Source organism: Podarcis melisellensis, assembly GCF_964234715.1.
Source record: "Podarcis melisellensis genome assembly, chromosome: 17".
Taxonomy (NCBI): domain Eukaryota; kingdom Metazoa; phylum Chordata; class Lepidosauria; order Squamata; family Lacertidae; genus Podarcis; species Podarcis melisellensis.
This window is the reverse complement of record NC_138534.1, coordinates 3,013,823-3,037,670: the sequence shown is the minus strand read 5'-3', so window position 1 is coordinate 3,037,670 and position 23,848 is coordinate 3,013,823. Positions and strand designations below refer to the sequence as shown.

Below are 23,848 nucleotides of genomic sequence, written 5' to 3'. Positions count from 1 at the left end.
AAGCTGGGAGGACATGATCCTGGAATTTAAACCTGGGAGGCTCCTGCGTGTGAAACCTGAGCTATTCCACCTGGCCAAGGCCCCTTCTGCACTGGGAGAATATAGAATGTGGCCTGCTCTCCCGCCACTGCACCCATCCAAGTAGCCCCCGCGACTCCCTGAAGAGGATTGCTCTCTCTGTCTCTTTAGAACTTCTTCTGAGTCTAGGCTGCAGGTTGGGCTTCACATGACAGAATACCCCATGAAAAACAAATAAATCACTTCACACAGAAAACAGGCATGTCAGGGAGAAGGCTAGGCTAGAACCTGTCACTCCAACATGCTTAGGTTATATGTCGAGAGGCAATTTTTGTGAGCCCCCCCCCCACTCAGTCAGATATGGTATATAGCCCAATCACTTCAGTGAAACTAGGCCTCTGGCAGACCCTCAAGCTCCATCCCCCAGTAGTGTCTCTCGCCATGAATAGGAAAAAAGCACAACAGGGTAGACCCAACACACTCCCGTTTTCCATTCAGTGTGTATCTTTTTTATTGTTTCTCAATTGCACAGATTCATTTGGACCCTCAAAGAAGAAAAGGCAAGTGGTGAACATCAGGCAAGGAAATGGCAAAGGCTCCCCACCATGAAAACAGTTAAGAGCCAAAATATTGCTCACATTCACAGTATACATTTAAAGCACTCTTATACTACTTTAACAGTCATGGAGAATCCTGGGAACTATGGTTTGTCAACAGTGCTAGGAATTGTAGGTTTGTTGGGTCGTCACACAGAAACTGTTTGGGGAAAACCTGACTGTTAAAGTGGTATAAGAGTGCTTAATAATGTTTTAAAGGTATGGTCTGGAGGTGACCAGCGGTTAACAGCCTATCTCCTCCTGTAAGAGAGCACAGCCTGGGACCCGTAGCAGGTTTGTTCACGATGGAGTTCTGCAAAATCAAGGTTGGCCAGGAGTGTAAAACAGCCACTGGAACTGGGAGTGAGAAGTGGCTGAAAAAGGGTTCTTTAGTTTCTACCGTGGTTGAAGAAGAATGTGGCTGGAATTAAGATTTATCCCATCCCTTCACTTAATACAAGAGTTAGTGGAGTGTTTCATCCCTGGCTGGTCAATTGAGTTTCCTTTATGAGCGATTCCAGAATTTCTTCACAGATACAGAGCGCACGGGGGACATGGAAACAGCCTGCAAAGACAGACATGGGGAGGAATGAAAGGGGGCAGGATAAAAATGCTTTAAATAAAGCATTTTTGTTTGTCTCCCAAACACCCTCTTTTACTGCATTTCCCTAACCACAGCTTGGTTTGGGGGCATTAAAGTATTGCGAGTCATGTGTCTTAAGGAAGCCTGGTCTAATCTCTCCAGAATGCCTGCAGGTTACTAAAAAATCACAACAATGGAAGTTTAGCTAGCAAAATGTATATTACGGATCAGAAAAAGTACCACCAAGGATTCCAGTGTGGCAAATCTTAAGATGCAAGCCTAACCCTATTGACCTGGGAGTAAGCACCACTGAACTCAATATAAGCTATTTCTGCGTAGACATGGTTAGGACTGCATAATTTGTGCATGAACAACACAAATAGTTTTTTGGGGGAAGCATACTTGCTTTGCTTCAAGAGGCTCCCCCATCTCATCGAGGTGTTTCCATTATTTTGTGGTGTGTTATCCATTTTGTGGTATGTTATCCATTTCCCTTTGCCTGTCATCTCTTTTCTGTGAAAAACTTCTTGTGGTGAAATCATACAGGTGTCTTTTGGTGCAACCGAGGTTTGCATTTATTCCAAATTCTTAATATGGCACTTCGAATACAGTGGTTTTTAAAATCTACATTAACTTTAACTTTATTATTCCACAGATATCCATGCCATCCAAACCTTAGGTCATGCCCTATTTCTAAAGTCCTCTCCCTTCTTTCTCCATGTCAACCCCTCCTTCATCCACATTAGACAACAGGCTGCAAAATACATTTCTCTGACTCCTGCCTTGTCTGGGGGAGAGCATTCCAATCTGCCATAAGGCACCAGTTTTCATATGCATAATCCCTCAGTCTATCCATGAATCCTTTATAAAAAGCGGATTTGTTATCATTTGGAGCATATATACCTAGATCCAAAATCATTTTCCCACAAATGTTAATTTGCACCCCAACAAATCTACCTTGTGTTATAGTTCAGAATTTATCTGGTTAAATTATCAGGTTATGGAAGGTCAGCCAACGCTCGTAAAGCAGTCGGTGTGAGCTCCAGGAATGTTTTTGAAGTCAGCGGTCTGCGGCTGAGGAGCGGAACGGGAACTGACTGGGTACCGGAGAGCAAGAATGATTAATTGCCTGCTTCCGAGAGGCAATGAGAGCTTCTGACACAGAGAGCTGGAGCTAAAAAGGAGCTAAGAGCTGGAGGCTGAGACGCAGCCGATAACGTTTCTCCACGGAAGGGAGAGCCAATCAGCTGGTACTGAGTAAGTACAGTTTGAGGGGCACCTTGGGAGAACGGGAGAACGGGAGAAGATGGCTGAAAGCCAGGATATACCGGTGGAGCCTCTAACTCTAAAGAGTTGGGCAACGTGGTCCAGAAGAATAAGGGGATGGTTCTTGGTTGAAGGGCTCTGGGAAGCAAACCAGTGGGAGCCAAAATCACCCCTTAGCTGGCCAGCAGCTGGAACAGGCGTTGCAAGCTGTGGGGCTGCGTGGGCTGAAGATAGCCAGCAGAGAATGCAACTTGAGCTGGATATGCTCAGAGCATGCGTTGATGAATCGCTGAAGCCTCATCTGGAGGGCGTTGAATCGGCCCATGCCGCCTGGCAGGCGCTGAGGAGTGTGTGTGAAAGCTCAGCAGGAGCCAGTCCAGAGGGGGCTGGAAGAAGCCCTGGAGAGGCTGAAGGATGCCCAGAAAGCCCAATGGGGGCTGGGACAGTGTTGGGGAGCTGTTGTAATGCTTCTACACGTCTGTGTGATGGACTGAGTCCTGGAGAGGCTGGACTGGCAGGCCCTGTTCCCGATGTCTTAGCCTCTAGGAGCGCTAGTGAGCAGATCGGGGGGGCGAAGAGTTCCAAAGGCAAGTTTAAACAACTTTCGCTTTGTGCTGAAGCAGAGAGGAGCTTCAGGGGGGGCCAGGCTGGTGGGAGGCGCCGTTCCAGAAGGAGGAAGGCCAGGCCAGCTGGGAGGAGCCCCGGGCAGTGTTTTTCCACTGGAGTTCAACGTCGGCGTGGCAGTTGCCCCCACCGGAGCAGAGAGCCGAGGCAGGATGTTTGCAAGGACACTTCTCATGGGAACCAGACGGGTTTCCATGGCAACAGGCCTGGGAAGACAGGCAGGCGTGGAACTGAGCCAGGTGGTCGTGGTAAACAGCAGGGAGAAGAGTCTTATCAGGTTTCTGCGAGTATGGCAGTGTTCGAAGACGGCTGAGTGGAAAATTCCAAGATGGCCTTTGTAATAGACTCTGCAGCTAACCGCAACATGGTTCCAGAGACCCCTGCAGTCGAGAGGTGGAATTGCACGGCAGTTCCGAAAGGACAGACTATTAAGTTCGCGAATGGACAGAAAACTAGAATTTCCAAGTGTACTAATGCCTATCTTTGTGTCTTGCAGGAGACGGTGGATTTTTGTATTGTTCCAGAGGTTCATCATTGTTTGTTGTCTGTGCCTTATTTGTTAAATAAGGGGTTCAAAGTTTGTTTTGAGAATGATGTCTGCACAATCTCCAGAGAGGGGAGGTTACTGGCCAAAGTGCGGAAGGGACAGAATGATCTTTTCATTCTTAAAACGTCTCTTGGAGGTGAGGGGAAGGTTGAGAAAGCACAAGCGTTGCGTGCTACAGTTCCCAACCAGCGTGCTACAATTCCCGCTCATAATGTTACATGTGCATGCGTATGGCATCAGAGAACGATTCACAATCCTTTAGAGGATTTGCAGGCGTTACCTGAGGTTGTTACAGGTTGTAAAATCAGAAATTGTCAAAGTGCCATTAATTGTGACACTTGCAAGCAGGCAAAGGTGAGAGGGTGCAGTTACCCAAAGGTGGAACGTGTAGCCACCAAACCTTTTGAGCTGGTACACATAGATTTGTCCGGTCCTGTCAAGGAACCAAGTCTAGGGGGGGCCAGGTTTCTGCTAACTTTTCTGGATGATTTCTCGCAGAATTCCTGGACTCACGGTCTCAAATCCAGGGAGGATGCAGCACAGCTAATCAAGAGCTGGATTGAGGGGGTGGAACAGAGGTTCTCCACCAGGGTTCAAGCGATCATCAGTGACAGAAATGCTAAGTACACTGGTTCTGCTTTGCAGAAGTTCTTTCAACAGAAAGGGATACGTCACACAGTTATTTCACCCCAGCAAGGGGGGGTGGCAGAGCTGAGGAGTGGAGCTCTGGTTAAGGCTGCACAGGTGATGCTGAAAGAAGCCAGGTTGCCTCCTAAGTTTTGGCTGGAGGCTACGAGGGCTGTGTCATTTACCTGGAATCGTGTCTACAACTCATTGGTAGGTGACACTCCGTTTTCTTTGTTAAATGGCCGAAAACCCCAGGTTCACTTTCTGCGGACGTTTGGGACTCCTGCGCTTGTCTCTGTGCCTAAGGCTTTGCAAGGGCCAGATGGAGCCAAAGTTCAGAAAATGATCTTCTGTGGGTATGAGCCAGAAGCCCGTGCATGGCGATTTGCCTACCCGTCAGGTGATCAGAGTAAGGTGCTGATCAGTAAACACGCTGAGTTCTTAGAGGAGGTTGTAAAGTCAAAGACTCCTGTTAGGCGTGATGTTCTCTCAGAATGTCTCTCTGATCCAGAAGACAGTTCTGATGAGGCGGAAGAAGAGGCTGAGGCTGCTGATGACGACCAGGTCACTGACCAGGGTCAAGAGCAGGATGTGGCATCTCCACAAGTTGTTAAGAGAGTGCCCAAGAGTGCGCCTAGTTCTCCTGTGAGTGTGATGGAGAGGATTCGAAGACGCTTTAAGTCAGAAGGGGAATCCCATGATGCAGAGGACACACCTGCTGATCAAAGTGAGTCAGAGGGAACACCTGAGTTTGTGCCTAGGAGGTCCAGTCGCACAACTAAAGGTATCCCACCAGAGAGGTACCAAGCCACAGGTGCGTGGGTAAGTTTCGCACAGTGCGATTCTGAGAGTTGTCAGATGGTTCCACAAATGCCAAACAGGTTTGCCAAGGGAGGGCACAAGGCATTGGGGAAGGGATTGATCTCACAAGGTGTTACTGAAGATGTTGCACAGGTATCACGCAGGGACACAAGGGGGGGTGTTATAGTTCAGAATTTATCTGGTTAAATTCCCTGGTGTGTGTCACCTGCTGACGTCAGCTTACAGAAGCTGGGCGGAGACAGAAGCTTTAGAAGCTGGGCGGGACTATTCCCTGTTTTGTCAGTTCCCCCTGTGACTCTGAGGGGAGAAGGATGTTCCCTCTGTGTATCTGAGAGGGAGACATGTTTGCAGCAATGGCTGCCAGCAGTGACGGACTTTGATGCTGAAATGTTGTAATAAAGAGCTGTAAATAGACAAATCTGTCTATGTGTGCTTACAAGGAGCAAGACTGCTTTACACGCTGTGTTCTACTCTGCTAAAAGCCGTGACTGAGAAGAGACAGCAGGAGTTATTGCGCAGCTTGGGAGGAAGCGTGCCGGACCGCTGTAAGTGATTGATTGGGATCGTAAAGCTGTCTGAAGTCGCGGCTCTATCGATCAAGGGCCAGATCGATATATATCCGCACACCTTGTTCATCCAAAAGAATCAATTTTGGACAAAATTGGGAATGTATATATACAATATACCGTAACTCCATTTCTTTGTTCCTGCAGAAATACATTCTTCCCCTAATTTCTTTTGAATCAAATATTTTGTGTCCTTTTTCCTAATAAGTGTTTCTTGTGAACATCTTAAATCTAATTTCACTATATTCAAGTGATAAAATACCTTTTTCCTCTTTTGTGAAGCATTTGCCCCATTTATATTCCATGTTAAAATTTTGCAATCCATAGTCAGTCAAGTTAATTTGCCACCTCTATACTTGATGCTCCCATTGCTGCATCTTAAGTCTCCTCCATTTGCATATCTTTAATATCAGATTTAAATCTCTCCACAAATTATCTTGCTCTTTGTACTGTATTAAGTCAGAATCCTTCTGCTGCATCCTATCTAAATTGGATTCTTTTCTGTTTAAGTTTATCTGTTAAGCTGTATTCCTTTCTTTTATGTAGTATCTTAGGTGGAATTTCTTTCAGCACAGTCAAATCTGTATCGTCTCTAGGTGTTTTTTATCCTAACAAATTGGACCAGGATTTCTCTTGGAAGTTTATTTTTCCGTAGCGTGTTGATTCTATAAATTTTATCCAATTCTGCTTCCATATTTCTAGCCTCCTTTTCCATAAATTCCACCAGTAGCTCCTTAACTTTATTCCTGATTACTCCAATATATGACTATAGCAACAAGACTGCTATATGCACAAAGATGAAAAGACAGTCCTACCCACTATAGAAGAATGGCTGATGAACTTACTGGATCTGGCTGAGATGGCAAAGTGAACATGTTTTAATTAGAGAAAAATCATTTCATTTGTTAAGGATTGGAAATTTCTTAAGGACTTTTTGCATGAAAGAGAAAATGAACTTGTCAGAATCTGAAGACTGAAAAAATACTGGTATATAGAAGATAGGATGGTTGGATTTTAAGGAATAAATATTATATATAGCTGCAGGACAGAGAGACAGAAGTCCTCTTACTCTTTTCTATAGTTCTGTAGTTTTTCCTTTCTTCCCCTTTTCTCTCCCTTTCTTTTTCAGGTCTCTCCTTTCTGACTTTGTTCTTTTTTAGACTAAGTAGCTGTCTTAGTATATTATAAAATGTACTTTGTAATGGGTATGTGTTTTTGTAGTATCTATGAATAAATATCAATAAATAAGTTAATTAAAAAAGAGGCATTCCTTCCTTCCTGTGTGAGGGGTTGAGCCATGGGGCCTGCTGTCTTCAGCTTCCATAAATAATCTAGATGTGTTATAAACAAATAGCACTTAAATCAAGAGCACATTGGTTGCCTATGAAAACAGAGTAATAGTTGTAAAACCTGGAAAAGTTGCAGTCCTAATGGGGATATTGCAATTCTCCCTCAATGTCCTTGACAAGTTTTGCATGCTGATAGTGCTATAGAAGCATTAACACTTCAAACAGGGCAGTAGTAGTTTCCCCCTCAAAGCCCTACGGATGCATAAGGGCAGACTGGTCATAGGGGAAGCATGTCATTTTACTCCAAAAGCAGCAGGTGATCCCAAGAGAGCATTTCCTTGAGGCAGGTATATGCTGCTGTCTCTTTCTGCCCACACTGCTAATTCTAGGCAGCTGTGAGTGGGTGCTGGTTATCAGTAGCAGAGTGAACACACATTCTAGAGCCACTCTTGTCTCACTGCACTCTGCATTCTACCACTGAGCTTCAGTACTGGAAAAAGGCTTTCAGGTGTGCCTTGCTGACATTCTTGCTCAGATTAAATCTTATTACTGCCCCCCCCAACCGTCACAATGAAGCCACCACACAGCCTCTTTACCTTTGAATGGCCCTCCTTTGATTGTGAGAGCCACCTTGCCCTCCTGGCTCAGATAGCCAAACCATTCACCGGCTTGTGGGTCACTGAACTAAGAGAAGAACAAGCAAAGAGGGTGAAACAATATGCGTATCAGATTATAAGACGATCTACAGTGTGAGATGTGAGCTATGGAGGGGTTTAGGTTCCTGGTGCTACTCCCATAGGTGAGGAAGCTGACGGTCACCCTATTGACCAGTGGAAGCTGCCTTAGCCTGCACCCAAGCAGCACCCAGCTCTGCAAGGTCTCGGGCACCGCTTCTTTCCCAGCCCCCAAAAGCCTTTGACCAGGAAATGCACTTTCTTCAAGCCTCATCTCACCATCTCTCTTCTAACATAATGGCACCCGCTGCCCTCCATGGTCAGCCTTCAAGCTTACCTTGGCAAAGGCATATTTAGCCACTTGGACAAAGCGTTCCAGGAGCTCTTGGTCTCGAGTCTCAGCAAAGCCCATCAGAAATGCAATCATGGCTTCTGTGTGTGGCCACCAAAGCTTCATTTTCCACTCTAACTGAAGAAGAGAGAGGGGGGAAGTTGGGGAGTGGGTGGAAACAACCCAAGAGATCCCAGGAGGAGGGCAGTTCTCAAATACATGGTGAATGTAGGCTTTAGGGTCCAAGCTTCTGTACCTGCGTTGGGCAGAGGCCATCCACATCCTGGAAGGCAAAGAGTCCACCATGTTCAGGGTCCCAGCCCAGACGGAATGGCTCCTTCATGAACTTCTCCACAGCCTGGGCCACGAGGTCCGAGTCCTGCTGGCGCTGCGCGTAGCGGAGCAGGAACCAGCCTGCTTCAATCGCATGGCCTTAGAAACAAAAAATGGAGAAGAAACACCCCAGTGCTGGCTCAGAGTTCTGGGGCAGGCAACCTACTGCCTTCAGCCTAATTCCATGCGGGGGGCGGAGGGAGGGAGGGAGGGAGGGAGGGAGGGAGGGAGGGAGGGAGGGAGGGTGATCCATCCACTCAGCACTGGCACGCAGCTCCCGGCAGAGAATGCTGAGGAAATGCAGCCCTTGACAGGAAAAAATGGCTCCCACCCCATCCCAAGGCAGATTGATTATTTTATTTCTATATCAATATATTAAAAATATCTCTAATAAGTGTACAGAAAATTGACATAACAACAGACAACTTACACAAAATATAAAAAACACACATACAGAAATGTTACAGTAATACAAAGTTACTAATATATAAAAATCAGTATCAATTCATTTTCCTTTTGATACACCCTTCCTCTCCGTCTCCAGTAGGCCTGGGTGATGCATCAATACATTGCCCAGGACTGGTATGAGGGGCAGACAGCAATGGCAGCTTCACTCAGTGGCATATTGCAAGTGAAACCACCAATGCTCCTGAGTTCCTTAGCCACCAGGAGGAGAACAAGGAGGGATGGTTGTTGTGAATTTTTTATTATAAAAAAGTACTAATAATTTTGGTTAAACACACATACACATAAATAAGGAGAGCTAGGGAACCTGTGGTCAGGCCTATGCAGGTTGTGGGGCAGCTGGGTCCACTTGCCTTGGGCCTTGGAGGGCTGGGCTGGCCGTGGGGTCCTGCCAGGGGCTTGCCAGACTTACACTGTCATGCTGAGAACAAGATCCTTGCCCCAGGCCTCAGACAAGCTCTGCATGGGCCTGCCTGTGGGCTCAAGTTCTCCTCAGCCCCAGCCAGCGTGGCCGATGGTCAGGGATGATGGGAGTTGTAGTCTAGGAACACAGGTGGGGTAGGCCTGGGCAATGTATCAATTCATCGCCCAGGACCGGTATGAGGGGCAGACAGCAATGGCAGCTTCACTCAGTGGTATATTACAGGTGAAACAGCCTCCTCCTCAGTTCCTTAGCCACCAGTGCCCAGCGCGCCAAGGGAGAAACAAGCTGCAGCCGGGCACTGGAGGCAGAGGGACTCAGGGGCAGCGGCAGTTTCACCAGCGATATCCTGCTGAGTGAAGCTGCCATCCCACTTTGCCCTCAAACCGGCGCAGAGGGAGAAACATGCTGCATCGGAGAGGGGCCAATACAGCTTGTTCCTCCCTTCACTTCTTTAAACTGCTTGGTAGAGAAGCATACATCTGCCATTGCTCAGCCAGGCAGTTTTATGGAGCCCCCTACACGCCACTGGCTTGCACCAGCTGGTGGCAGGATGGGGACTCTGTGAAACTGTTCCCACTTCCCAGCTGAGCAGCCTGTCTCTCTCTTGCATAAATTGGGGATGGGAGAAAGAAGACTGTCACAAGGGGCAAGGGGGCTGTAGGGCAGGGATGCTAGTAAGGATATATGCTAGGGTCTAGGTGCCAATCTTTGCAGTATGAGAGGGTAGCTATCTAGGCTGCACCACTTCAGACTGCAGAGAGCGGTGTAGTACTTTTGAAGGCTCCATGTAAAGACTCCCTGCACGTAGCAAGTGAGCACGGCTAACAGTAGCCCTGATGTGCCAACCCCCACCAACCTGGAAACCTCCAAATACTTTGGAATATCCAACCATACTGGTTGGGGCTGATGGAAATTGTAGTCCAAAGCACATTCTGGTGCAGAGGCGCTGGCTTCTCCAGAGGATTGAGGGGACCTGAAGCAACTTTGTGCAACACTGCAAGAAACCAGGGGGCAGAGCAAAACATCCTCTGAAAATTGAGGGGGCTGACATTGGGGGGATGTCAAAATCGCCTCGGCCCCTATGTCTTATGGTGGGGGCAGGACATACCAGGCTGGCAAAATCTGAACTAGTTGGACATAGCCAGGATTTTTGTTTGGGGGGGGGGCAGAACCTCAGTTAGCTATGTATTTTTATTGATTTTTATTGATTTGGGGGGCAGCTGCCCCTCCCTGTCCCCTCTTGGCTAAGCCCATGACTAGTTACATTAAAAATATGGCCCCTGCAATCTACAGTGGTGCAGTGCAGAGTTCCACCACCTGATCCTGTGCAATACAGGGCTGGAGAATGTGTGGACCTTGAAGTGCTGCTGGGAGTACCGTTCCCATCGTTCCTGACTGTTGCCCTGCTGGCTGGGGCTGATGGGAGTTGATATCCAACATCTGGAGAGCTACAAATCTCCCAGCAATGGAGTGCAATGCATACACCAGCCCAACTCTTCATTCAGGACCCTAACCTGTGGGTCTGACAGAGATATTTTCAAACTTTGCTCTACTGCTAAACAGGCTAGAAATTTGTTTACTAAAAATCTAGATTCCTGGGGTTCTGGCTAACATGAAATTCCTCAGCAAAATATACGCCGCTGCTGCACTTGACTCCCAAAGCATCCTGGCTCTTGGTCTCTTCTTACCAGGATTCTGTTGTCTTCCCAAACACCCTGGCAACTCCTCGCCCTCTTCAGAAACGTTCTCCAGCACAGCAGCACCAACCCTCTGTAGCAAAATAAGAATTCTATTCTAAAACATATCAAACGAAGGCAAAAGCAAAACTAAGGGTCAGGGGGCCCCGACCATTCCCACCCCTTTACCTGCACGTGCATGAGGATTCGCTGAGCAGACCAGCCTCCCAGCTCACTGAACCGGCTGGCAGCCTCTGCATCTCCTTCTGACAGCTGATCCACCAGGTTGAGGAGCATCATGGGAACAGCCATGGAGTCATGTGGGACTGCCCCCGCCAGCAGTGGGCGTCCCAGCTCAGAGGGATCCTCCCTCACCCAGTGCACAATGGCCTCCATCATTGCCAGGGCTTCCCTCTGCCAACAGGAACATCGTTACAACCCACGAAAATACCCATTAGCCAAGTGGAAACCTAAGTCACTCCCACAACATCCATGCCTGGAGTCAGGTTTCCCTCTTCTCCAAGGGACTCAGCAGGCCTTGGCCAAACTCATTTGCTCACTGCTCAGGCTTCATCAGGGCTGATCGGCAGGGAGGGTGAGAGAGAGCAAGTGAAGAAGCCAGAGAGATGCCCAACAACCAACCACTCAGCACTCCTCCAACCAACAGAGATATGCGTTATAGTAGAGTGCCGCTACCCAAGAGAAAAGGGTGAGAAAGAGCTGTCGCTCTCATGTGTTGCTTGCAGGCATCTGGTTGGCTAGTGTGGGAAAGAGGATATGGACGAAGTAGGCCTTTGGTCTGATCCAGAAGGGCTCCTCTTCCGTTCTTAAGCGCTCTTCTACGGAGGCAGAGCAGAGCCATCATGGTTAGTGGGCACTGATAGCCCTCGCCTCCTCCAAGAATTTGTCTAATCCTCTTTTAAAGCCATCTAAGTTGGGGGAGCAGAGGTTCACAGCGGGCCCCACAGCACCTCCCATGGATCAGTACTTTGGACAAGGGTTAACCCTACACAAGAGCAGACTCAACCAGCTGACCAGCCTCTTCCCCTATGTAGATGATGGCTATTCTTCTTCTAGTTCTATCAACGGAACTCCAGTATCCATAGAGACAGGAAGACGTCCCTCAACCGCAGCACCATGAGGTAAAATGAGCTGGTCTCTCCACTCTGGGCCCAACCCTACAGTTGCGGTTTTATCAGCCATGTGCTAGGAGCTGTACCATAGCTTTGGGGAAAGGGTATTTTTGCTGAGGTAATAATCAGAGGGAGAAGAGAGGGAGGATAAGCAGGTTTAGATGCCCACCGTTCATATAAGGAGGCAGGCAGGCAATCAGGACATCTGTATCCAGCTCTCCTGACCTCACCTGGTAACGAGGTTCCCCAGTTGCTCGTCCAAGTTCATCCAGCCCAAGGACATAGAAGCACTCGCTGAAAATGGTGCGCTGGATTTTCACAGGGCGCCCATCACGAGTCAGGACAAAGGCACACTTCTGCGAAGGTGGGGCCACTCGCGCATGCTCTAACAGGAACTCCCCACCTCAGAGAAAGAAATAGATTTGGAGGAAGGCAGCTCTGCCCCTCTCTGCTACTGGCAACCAAATACCCAGAGCACTTGGGCCAAGACCCCCCACCAACTTTTTACACTTTCTCCAAGTGATCACAAGCAGGGATTGAGCTATGAATTGGGAAACCCCAGTACAAATTGCCCCTCTCCCACAGACACAGTAGGTGGCCTTAGGCAAAATCTCTCTGCCTCAGGCTCACTCTCGGGGGGCGGGGGGCAGAATGGCTTACCATACAAGGAGTACTCAGTTAACAGGAAAGGCTAACTGATTAGATTATGATGATGATTAATTGTGGGGGGACAACCCCTATAATCCCACCGCCATTCCAAAGCATCAGAACTTCCAAGAGTCTCTCAGCCCTCATCTCAACTCCCTGTCCCAGTCCACACACCACAGACCTCTGTCTGCCCACCCCATATTATCCTTTCTTTGCCTTCATTCCCAAATCCCATCCCTTCTGTACACAAGGTGGAAGAAGTTACCTGCTCGGGCTGCCTGGAGGAGTTCAGGGCGCCGGAATCTTGGTACTTTTCGATACAGCCGACTGTACATCCACACCTGTTTGGGAAGGGATGGAGAGGTAACCTGGGCCCTCTAGTCTCATGGCAGACATCTGCCTTGGCTCAGCCAGGGATGAGGACTCTTGCTCACTCCAGCACTCATCAGCCCCAGCCAGCAAGGTCAGTGGTCAGGGATGATGGGAATTGGACTCCATCCATTCCTGGAGGGCCACACCTTTCCTTTCCTTGGCTTAAGCCCCGGGCACTGATGCCTGCCATTCAGACTATGAGCTGTGAGCCTGGCTCTCCACAGTGATGCGCAGGCCTGGACCTCAGACTTGCTTGGAAATTCCTCATGCAAAAACTTTCCCAATATGGGGGTGTTGAGGCATTCTGCACATGCTCAGAGAGACTTGTGCCATTTATTTATTAAGTTTGTTTTACCTGTTCATTCCAAGCTTTAAGGCTAGCACTGACACCAGATTCTGAGGCCAATTCCAGGCAGGCCAGGTTCCAATTCAGCCTTGGCTGGATTCAGAGAGGCTGGGCCTCATTTCCCAGCCCAGCCCCAACCACACAAAGGGGATCCCAACAGAAAATCTAAAAAGTTTTCCAAACTCCACGGCCCCTGAGGACCCCTACCTGCCGGCCTTGCAGCCAAACATATTTCAAGTCATCATAAACTTTCCCATCCTGGCCCAGACATGTAAAGAACCCCCTAGAGAGAAAGAAGAGGCAGGGGTGAGAACCAGGAGGGGGGGGCACAATTTCCTAGAGGAAAGGAGGAGAACAGGCCAGGCAGAGAACTACTGACTAAAGAGGAACTTGTCGTGGGGCGTGGCTGAGTGGGGCTCCCCATAGCCCCTCAGCCAGCACAGCAAATGGCCAGGGGGGATGGGAGCTGGAGCCCAAGGAGATTCCCCCAGCCCTGGCCTAGGAGAAGTAAGACAGGAAGCTGTCTCTGGCAGCGTCAGGAGTTAAAGCAGGCGCAGAAAACGGAATGCCTTTAAGAGGGCAGGCAGATCTGCTTCACAGAGCACCATCTGCCAGGACATTCTTTTCCGCAAGCCCCACGGAAATGGAAGGAGAGCATATCTGGGGACAGCAGCATCTTGCCCACAGCTCACGTTTGTTTCCATGAAGCTTGCAGAGGAGAATTTCCCAGTGGGATGTCATCCATGCTGGTCCAAGGAGCAACAGGGAGCCCCAGACTCCGGGTGGTTCCTTTCAAGTCAGGCATGACAGCCTCCCGAAGATAGTGGGCTAAATGAAAAGGGTTGCCAAGCCAGAGGTCCCTCCCCCCCTGCATTAGAGGGTAGATTTGTCTGCCTCGGGCCATGTGAGGGGAGGGAAGGGGAAGTATCTCCTCGCATCTCCACCCCCCCCTTTCTGGGAAGGGCTCCCCTGCTTCACATACCCTCTTCCCCCTCCCCATTTGGGTCGATTTCCTTAATGGCGTATATAGCATCACTATAAACATAACCTCCCCCCATGTCGTGAGAGGGTGTCAGTGTGGTAGGTGCAGGACTGGGCTGCGGGAGAGCCGTGTTCAAATGCCCCCTCAGCCACAACCCTCCCTGGCTGGCCCTGGGGCGACGGGGGGGGGGGGCTGGATGAATAGACAGGCAGCGATCCATCACCCGTATTCTTCGTCGTGCGAATGCTGAAGCCAGAAATCCACCACGGCGTCCAGCTCTCGGGAGATGCGTCCATGCCAGCTCAAGAGCGACGCCAAATCCATCCTCGCTGCTTTCTCCAGCGGCGATCCCTGCAGGGGCGCGAAGGCGCTTCTGGATCAGCAGAGTCAGCCCGTCCCAGGATCCGACCCCGAGAGGGGAGGGGAGAGTCCCGAGGCGCGCTGCCAATGTCCGCGGGAAAATAGCATAAAAACGCGTTCAACGCCCACCCCCCAAAAACTTAAAAATTTACAGAAGTAGGGAACTGCTGGTCATATGATTTGCCCAAGTCACCTGACACTAGCCCCACCCTTTCTCCCACGTGGGGGGGCGAAGACCCTGATTTGTTCCTTTTCCTCTGCTTCCATTTGTTAACCCTACAACTGCCGTGATCCGGCCCAGAGATCGGCAGCAGGAATCCCAGAACAGTGATCGTGACACCAAAAGGGCAGCAATGAGGCACAAAGCATTTAAACGCTCCCAGTAAGCCTTCCTAACTCGGGTGGCAGGGACGACCCCAAACGCGGCTGCGTGATGTCACCGCCACTGGGATGCCCCGCTCGTGCGTCAGGGGAGGAATCCCCCTTGGCGGCAAAAACCCAGCAGCTGCCGCCCCGTCCCAGGCGAACTCTGGCGGGAGAGATGGCGGTGCGTGCGCTTTCCCTCTAGGACCACATGGTTCGTTTCAAATATATACCATAGCAAGGTGCCAAGGCATCCGAATAATCTTGCTGCCAATCTGGGGGAGGCGGGGAGGGACCACCTGCTCTCTCCTACTTACTTCAGAGCCGCGTTTCACAGCTGGGGGGCGTGTCTTTAACAATTGGGTGAAAGCAGGAATTTAGTTATTTTATTTAACAGCATTTATATAATACTTGATTGCAGTCAAACCTCTAAGCAGTTTTAAAAACATTAAAAGTATCAATAAAAACAAAGAAGGATAAGCAGGTGATTAAAATTAACAGCAACAAAATATCAAAACATGTAACTTCTAAATGTCTAGATAGGCTTTCCCAAAGAAAAAATGTTTTTAGCAGGTACTGAAAAAAGTACAGTAAAGGCGGCTGCCTGTTATCAATAGGCAACCAGCAGGGAGTTCCAAACTGTAGTTGCTGCCGCACTAAAATACTGATTTTTCTGTCAACTGTGGAATGAGTATTCTGTAGCACCTTCCACAGTGCCAGTTCTATAAATCAAAGTGATCTACTGGACATGTGTCAGGTAAGGCAATTATGCAACTAAAAAGAATGCAGATTGAGCTTATCTCAGCCACACAGCAGGACAAACTGCTGCCCCCCCCTTTATGCAACTTTTAAAGATGTAAGAGACTTGTCTTCACTTGAGGAGGCTGGGTAAAAAGAGAACTGGGTTCCTGCCAGGGGCACCATCTGTGGGGGCTGAAGCCCTCCTCCCCCCCCAATTTTCAGAGGGGCCAGACTCCCTCGATATTCTGTGGCCTGCGAAGGGCCTCACCCAGCCTGTCTGTAGCTGCACTGGGCCTTGTGGCCTCCTCCCGTCGTGTGACATCACATGTGTATGTTGTGCATATGTCATGTGCTTGCTCTGCCCCCCACCAAGTTGGGTGGAACCGGTGTCTGTGGCTCCAGCTTCTTTTAACAGTGGTGCAGAAAAGGGAAATGCAGCAGATGTAGCTTACACAACAAGCTACTCTGGCTGAAATTACCTGCACAGCAGTTAAAGGTGAAGGAATACCCGTCCTCCTCTTCTTTCTGTTCACCCTACTTCCTTTGCATTTGGACATCCAAGGAAAGGCAGGTGGTCTACCAAGAGATCCCCTCCCTATCTATATTCCAATGCAGGCTTGTACATGTGCTGTGGTGCAAGGGAGGCCACTCACTATCCTCTGCCCCGTTCACTGGATGAATGTGCACATGTGGCAAAATAGATCCATGCGCATTTGTCACACATGATGGTGCACACGAGACACACTTGTGTGCCTTAAACAGCACCAAATAACCATCACACACTAACTGATATGGTGCAAAATTATCTGGGAATTTCATGTGTGTAGGACACAATGAAAGTAGTTTGCAAATTCTGTGAGGCAGGGCCTGCCTGGTTCCTGGGTTTTCCCATATGTAATGCTTTATAAAGCTCCATGGCCTTTCTACACTTAACCTTAATTATATAACAATGCACATATTGTTCTTCTAAGATTCAACCTTTCCCCACATTCCAGATGTACAGAAGCACATTTAGCTGCCTAGTAGTGAGGAGCATACACAGCATTGGCAGAAGGTTGTGGGGTGGGGTGGGGGTGGTACAACCTTGGATTGTTCCAGAACTGAGCCAAGCTAGGTTTCCAGGGTCAGTCCTTCTCAAGGCATTCCTCACACATCAAAAACTGGTATTAATACGGCATTCCAGACTGTGTTACAGTATATGTCTGAATTCACATGCATGTCCAGCACTCACATGTATTCATACACACACACCCAGAGATTTGGAATCTTTTGCTAGAGTTTTAATGTATACCCATTTACGAATATGTGTTTGCCTCTATCCCTGCTTAAATAAAACTCCTGACACCTAATATTTAACTTTGTCCTGAGCTGGCGATCCTAAATCCTCTCAAATGCCAGATGGGTAACCCAGTAATTTTTAGAGGCAAACAAATAGCTGTACATTAAGAGTCTTGAGACACACATTAACAAAGAAAGCTTGGTTTATTATATGAAATGAAAATGACAGAATATACAAATGCAGTTTCAGAATCAGACAGGAAGGGCTTAAGAAGACTTAGTTTGTGCCAGCACCAGAGGCTGATTGTGGCACTTGCGGAATGATTTGTTAAAACGCGTATGTGCTTGTATCTGAGCATGTGCAGGGTGCCTTTTATTTCTCCCACCACTTGGATGAGCACAGCTGGGGGGGGGGGGCTTGGGCTTCCTTTCCCCCCTCCTGTGCAGCTGCCGCCTGCTCTCTCAGCCTTCCCTTCTGGACCCAGGCCAGGCTGCCACTCCCTCGGATTGCTCAGAGGGAGTAGGTGAAGGGGTGGCAAAGAGGGGCAGCAAAGCAGGGGGTTGCAGTGGGGTGGGAGGGCCCTGCAGGGAGGGCTGTGGGCCTCAGCAGATGCCCCACGATGCGGACCCTGGATGCCCGTCCCCCCCCCCCCGGTTCCAAGACTAGGTTAAGGGTCACGGGCAACGTTTCCTGGAAGCGCCCAGCACCAATCTCCGCAGAACTGTTGTGAGGATAATAGCACCTGTCAACAGGTGTGTGGATCTGATCTGATTTCTATGATTTATCTCTGTAGATCTTAATAAGCATTAAGATTGACTTAACTATGACATGAAATCTCCATCACGATCCTTGCTTCGCCTTGGCACAAGCCGGATCCCACCGGCCTCACCTGAAAGCGTGTCCGGAAGGCGCAGCCCCTCGCCCGCCCTTCCGCCTCCCTGGCGCCGAGGAGCCCGGCGGGAAGGCGCGCCGGCCAGGAGGGCGAGAGCAGCAGCTGCCAGGAGCTCCTCTCCGGAGGGAGCTTGAGGGAGGCTGTGCCGGGCGCCCGCCCCGCGGACTGAGCAGGGGACCCCGCAAAGGTCGCGGGGGGGGGTCTCGACGGAGGCTCCCGTTCCCGAGCTGCTCACCCGCCCGTCTCTCCGCAGGTTCTGGCGCAGACGCCCCATGTTCAGACGTTCCCACCTCAAGATCCTGCTGATCGGCAATTCCGGGTAAGCACAAGGGGCGCCTGGATGGGGAAGGCCGGGCCGCCTCCTCGCCCCCCGGCCGGGCTCCGTCGGCTAAGCGGGTGTCGGGGCTCCCGGCTGGCGGGAAGAGGGAGGCTTCCCGGGATCCTGTCCCCGTTTGGCAGCCAAGGGGTTAAGGCGGCAGGGGGCGGGGCGGAGGGGGGGCAGGTGCAGCCCGGTCAAGGCGCGCGAGGCTCTGCTGCCTCCGCCACCATCCTCGCGGTCTTCTCTGCAGCCCAGGCTGGGAAGCGTCCGGCCCCCCCGGCCTGGAGCGAGGCGCCCACTTGCAGAAGTCTTCTTGATTCGCTCCCCGAGCGCCTTAGTCTCTGCTTCACACGGACAGCGAGATCCCGGCGCGCTGCACGCTGCTCTCCCGTCCCACCTCCTTCAAAGTCCTTAAAGTACCTGCAGCAAGTGGGACCACGTTGCAGCTGCCCGGGCTCCGTGTGTACCACAGGCAGATGACAACAGGACAATTTTGTGGGGTGCAGCTGAATTAGACTAGCTGTTTGTTCCCAGAATTAAAGCAGATGGAAGCGGCAACACCAAATAACTAGAGGCCAAGTCAAGTGACTATTATCCTATGGACACAGTGGTATTACCATTGCCTGAACCCAGAGAGCATCGATGCAATAAAAAGGTGCTTTTTAAGAAAAGAAAAACCTGCAGCCTGTATGTTTTATGCACAACTGTGATTTGTTCTCTTCACATTATTTTGCCATTTTAAATATGTTGCATAATTTAGACTGCAGGAGTACAACCCTCTTGAACTCAGTGGGATTTACCTCTGAGTAGACAGGTGCAGGGTCAGGTTGCAAGTCTGCATTTGCTAGTCATGGGGAGCTAAATGGAACATGAGAACTTACTGCATTTTTATTCAGCTTCCCCTCTAGTCGAGCGTGCTTGGAAAATTAGCATAACTTCACAAGTGTTAACAAAAACACCTGTACATCAAAATACTCAGAAAAATGTGCTTGCTTAAACTTCCCCCATCTGAAGAACCTGGTAGCAGCTGTTGTTGCAACTAATTTATTAAGTAACCACAGCTTTATGGCAGTGTAGTAATAATCCTTACTGTATAATTATAATTAACACTCACCTTCAACTTTTTATAACCATTATTTAAACATAGTGTAGTTTTTATGTATTGAGTAAAATAATTTGGTTATTTCCATTATCTGTATCTAAACCCAAAAGGGGCCTTAGTATGTGTTTAAGATATTATGAATGCATACAACTGTCCAATGCAATGAGGATTTAAGATTTCTCATTTACCTTTTATGCCAAAAAGTAAAATAGTTAGGATTAACCTTTATCTACCAAATGTGAAGAAAAACATACAAGAAGAGTAGGGCTCAAACACTGCCAGACACAGTGCATGCAAAGCACTGAATATCATTTTGAAACCATGTCAGTTGTTTGAAATGATTAAGACAAAAATCAGTCAAACACAAAGCTTTGTACAAAAGTGACCCAAGTAAAAAAAGGGCACCATCGGAAAAGACTTTGTACATGCAATGCCAGAGCATTTTGATGCAAGATATGCTTTTGCCATTGTTTGATTTTAAGCATGTTTTACCAAGATGACTTATTCTGCCTTTGGAGTTGCATCAGGCATTCCTTATGCCTTTTTCAAACCTTTGTCCTCAAAAGGCCAATTGAGCCTCACGCAGCGTGTTTCCTACAATAGCCAACTAGATATTCCTCGGAAGGCGACAAGCAAATCATCAGACCTTCCCGTCCTGCTGCTGTGCCCCAGTGACTGCTACTCAAAAGGCCTTCGCCATCTTACCGTGGGATTCCCCACTGCTGCCACCAAAAAAGCCCTGTGCTGGTTGATGAGGCGGGGGGGGGGAGGTTACTGACTAGACCTCCAAATTTAAAATGTCAACCCTTCTCCGTTCCCCGCAGGGCGGGCAAATCTGCCCTGATGAACCAGTATGTTAACAACCGCTTCAGCAGTCGCTACAGAGCCACCATTGGAGCAGATTTCCTCAGCAAGGAAGTAAACATTGATGGACGCAAACTGACTGTGCAGGTAGGCTCAGCAGAGGCTCACTGTTGGGCAAAGATCGCCCCCTAAGCTCATCCCATGTTACCCATTAAAAAAACCCTGTGCTCCAGCCTAGGGCAATTTTAGCAACATACTCCATTTCCAGCTCCCATAATCCCTAAGCCATTGGCCATGCTGGCTGAGACTGGAGGGAGCCTTAACACCACCTGGAGGCCACAAGTTCCCCACGTCAGGCCTAAAATTATCCTATATGTGCCTTATGTAGCCAGAATGGCACCCTTCGTGCACAAGATGGAGGGAGCCGTAGCAGGGATCCAATTTCTGTACAAGCACCTATTTCAGGAAAATATTTAAAGGTTTGTGTGCAAGGAAGAGAATCTAAAATGGGCAAGTGAATTGACGGTTGTGCTCAGTGACAATTGTGGTGGCAAATGAAATACAGGAAAATGGAACAGAATGTTCTAGAAAAGGGGTCCTCTGGCCCCCTCAATATGAGCACCCCAAATCTGCTATGTTTTGCTACAAGTGCCTTGTTTTAGCTTTATTGTGGCAGCCTTAAGAGTCAATAAGATACAGGCATTTGTGGACTAAAGCCTATCACCATGAGACAGCCCCCCCCCGGGTGGAGTGCCACGAGCATATTACAATGTGGACTCTAGCTATTTGCTAAAAATCAGTTCTTATTTAAAGCAAACACCCTTTCCCTTCTAGAATTAATGTTAATGACAATGCTGAATTCTTATTTCCATTTCTTGTTCCCCAATTTGTACAGAAGCAATATGCACAACTAAAAAACGGAAATTTCAATATTGCTGCAGTCCCAAATATGCAGTGGCCCAACTCTCATGAACTAACACAATTCTCCCTTGGGCTGCAAGATCTACGAAACGCACCTACACTTGGCCCTTCCTGTAAGGAGCTTACTTTGGAGCTTACCAAAGTGATCTTCTATCTATGCAAAAACTTACAAAGCTAGACCAGGTTAGCCTCAAGCTGAGCAGAATTTACACCACATGTGGTCAGATCATTCTTTGGGATCATGTTATCAATTGTTCCATGCAAAGTTTTATCAATTTATAGACAATGATGATGGCCAGTGCCATACCAACAGGGCAAAATTAAACACCATCCATTCAAAAAAGCAAAAGGGGAAAAAAAATCAAGAGCATGGCAGAAAAGGCACCTTTACAGCAAACACTCCTGATTGAAGTGCATGTACCAAGATAGGCCCCACCCCCACCCCAAAGATCCTTTACAATGCTAGCAGCCAATTTGGCTTGAGGAAAGGTTTCTAACCCATATAGCAAACTGGTTGTGTCCGTGTACAGTACTGCGCCACGCACACCCAAGTTCTGTGACAAAGCTGAATTCAGCAGCTTGTGGTAAGCATATTCCTGTGGTTTCTCATTTTGCACAATTGTCAGTTTCCACTAATCATAGGAAGCAACATTCAACATGACAGGGCTGCAGTCCCCATCTAATTCAGTACTTTTTCTAGCTGCTGGTTTAATCCAAGATTGCCAACTTTTAAGGCAAAACAGTACATAACAGCACTCGTTTTCTGGGTGCCAGTCACAATGGACAGCTGGCACCTGAAATGTAGAAGTATGGATCATTCTTCTGCACTCCCAGCAACGTAGCTGGGGAGATGGGGTTTAAGAAAGCTGCTCTCCATCTCTTTATAGCCATTTGGTATTATATACATTCTGATGTGTAGATTAGTTCGCTGTTGGCAGAATTGTGGCAGCCACTCAACCCTGGTCAAACATGGTGGAAGAATCCAGAACATAAATTGAATAAACAGGAGACTCTAGTCCACACCATCATTTGGCATGGTATCCCCTGATGCCCCCAGACAACAAAACCTATGCTTGCTAACTTTGTGAGAACCAAGATTAATGGAGGTAAGTCACCAAGGACCCAGGGATGTCTTGAAATCAAGGTCTCAGCTTCTATCCCTTCTTGCACCTAGATTTGGGACACAGCTGGTACAGAAAGGTTCCAAGCACTGGGGACTGCCCTCTACCGGGGGTCAGACTGCTGCCTTCTCGTCTTCGATGTCACATCCGTCAGCTCTTTCCAAGCCCTGGAGAAGTGGCACAAGCAGCTCCTGTTGCAGATTGAGCCAGAGGAAGAGCCCACTTTCCCCACTGCTGTCATTGGGAACAAGATGGACCTGGAGAACCGTGAGGTGGGGCAGAGGTGGATTTAGGGGAGTGCCACTGGTTCACCCACACTGGCTGCCAAGCTAAGGGGGCCCTGCAACAATAGCAAACAGTGGAAGGCGAGAGGCGCCCCCCCCCCCAAAGTTTGGCATTGCAGTTTACTGCTGAAATTTTAAAGCCCAAAGTCTGCCACTAGGTAGGGCTACATATGAAGCCAGGTGCAGGGCACAAGTCCACATCCTGTATGGCTCTCAGACATATTGGGTTGGAGTAGTTAGGGGTCAAAACTCTTTAGGGGTTCTGTTAGGGGGCTGTAAGAACTCTTTGCAATGACTCAAGGAGATGGGGAGTGGACAGAAAGTTCAGGGAACATTGTATCCTAATGACCAGCTTCACCAGAGGACTTTGGCATAATTGTCGAGCAGAGGTGTAGAATTTGGTATCTGGGGGAAAATTATATTATCTTAAAGATTTGTCTCATTATGTACACTAAAAAGACGACAAACTTTTTGATTAAGAGCTGCAGATGGAATTGGGAAGAGAGCAGAGTATGCCCAAGCCCTGTTTTTGTCCAGGTGTCTTCTGAGGAAGCAGAAATGTGGAGCAAGCTTCATGAAGCCAAATACTTTGAAACCAGCGCCAAGGAAGCCACCAACGTGCAGGAGGTGTTTGAGTGGGCCATACGGGCCGTACTAAAGAACGTAAGAAACCTCATTTTCAGCCCTGCCCTTATAAGGCCCCGGACAGACCACATACCTTTGAGATGGCTTTTATCCCTAAAAACAAAAACACCTCTCCCAGCTTTCAACTTTCTTATAAGACAAAGTCCTTCCCAACAGCCTGCATCTCATGCCCTCTGCCCATCTGCATCAACCACTTGCCCCCTCACCACTTTTCTTTTTGTTTCACCTCAGCGGAGGGTACCTGAAGAGCCACAACCGGACTCAGTTCACCTGGAGACCAGGCCACCAGAAGGGGCAGCCAGAGAGAAGTGTAGCTGCTGATCTGACCAAATACAGATGGGAAGATTCCTTCTGTCTAAGGGGGTGGGCTCTTCATGCTCTGCAATCCCGAAGGGTGAAAGTGCAACCCCACAGAACAGCCCCAAGGACATTTGGCAAGGCTGCAGCACACAGCTTCTGGAGCTGGATCCCAAGGTAGACCTTTGTTCTCTGGATGACACAGCCTAGCGCTTGGGAGAGCTGGATCATATCCCAGGCTACTCTTCCCAAGCACATGGAAATAAAGCTGAATGCCAATATTGTGCTTTTCAATGGTGAAAACACTTATGTCCCAGCCCTCCCACGAGGGTAAGAGGGCTCTTCTCCCAAAAGGTAGCCAGAAACGCCCTAGTACTAGAAGAGGATGAGGGAAAGAT

General features: G+C 48.8%; 2 protein-coding genes across 6 annotated transcripts; one reads left to right on the top strand and one right to left on the bottom strand.

Annotated features, from left to right (window-relative positions):
- Positions 1 to 1,052: 1,052 nt before the first annotated feature.
- Positions 1,053 to 14,805, bottom strand: RENBP (renin binding protein). Its single transcript, XM_081895082.1, has 10 exons — positions 14,546 to 14,805; positions 13,548 to 13,623; positions 12,888 to 12,963; positions 12,205 to 12,377; positions 11,031 to 11,255; positions 10,854 to 10,935; positions 8,200 to 8,375; positions 7,950 to 8,081; positions 7,535 to 7,622; positions 1,053 to 1,179 (listed from the first exon to the last, which is right to left on the bottom strand). Exons 1-10 carry the CDS (start codon positions 14,644 to 14,646, stop codon positions 1,091 to 1,093), a joined length of 1,218 nt encoding a protein of 405 aa, XP_081751208.1. The 5' UTR covers positions 14,647 to 14,805; the 3' UTR covers positions 1,053 to 1,090.
- On the top strand, positions 11,915 to 23,729 carry LOC309360530 (ras-related protein Rab-7a-like). Of its 5 annotated transcripts, none has more exons than XM_081895083.1 (6): positions 11,915 to 11,983; positions 18,211 to 18,276; positions 20,203 to 20,329; positions 22,278 to 22,496; positions 22,989 to 23,171; positions 23,385 to 23,729. In XM_081895083.1, exons 1-6 carry the CDS (start codon positions 11,979 to 11,981, stop codon positions 23,472 to 23,474), a joined length of 690 nt encoding a protein of 229 aa, XP_081751209.1. In that variant the 5' UTR covers positions 11,915 to 11,978; the 3' UTR covers positions 23,475 to 23,729. The 5 variants fall into 5 exon arrangements, with proteins under 5 accessions (XP_081751209.1, XP_081751212.1, XP_081751210.1 ...); XM_081895086.1 differs by having other exon boundaries at positions 11,977 to 12,092; XM_081895084.1 differs by lacking the exon at positions 11,915 to 11,983 and adding an exon at positions 13,024 to 13,085 and having other exon boundaries at positions 23,046 to 23,171.
- The last annotated feature ends 119 nt before the right edge of the window (positions 23,730 to 23,848 follow it).

Bases quoted from the DNA above. Each gene is read 5' to 3' on its own strand.
- LOC309360530 (XM_081895083.1), top strand. The intron at 22,497-22,988 runs GTGGGGCAGAGG...TTTTTGATTAAG, and splicing joins TGGACCTGGAGAACCGTGAG to AGCTGCAGATGGAATTGGGA. The intron at 23,172-23,384 runs GTAAGAAACCTC...GTTTCACCTCAG, and splicing joins TACGGGCCGTACTAAAGAAC to CGGAGGGTACCTGAAGAGCC.
- RENBP (XM_081895082.1), bottom strand. From the start codon at position 14,646: ATGGATTTGGCGTCGCTCTTGAGCTGGCATGGACGCATCTCCCGAGAG. The intron at 12,964-13,547 runs GTAGGGGTCCTC...CTTCCCAAACAG, and splicing joins TTTGGCTGCAAGGCCGGCAG to GTGTGGATGTACAGTCGGCT. The intron at 12,378-12,887 runs GTAACTTCTTCC...TCTTTCTCTGAG, and splicing joins CCTCCAGGCAGCCCGAGCAG to GTGGGGAGTTCCTGTTAGAG.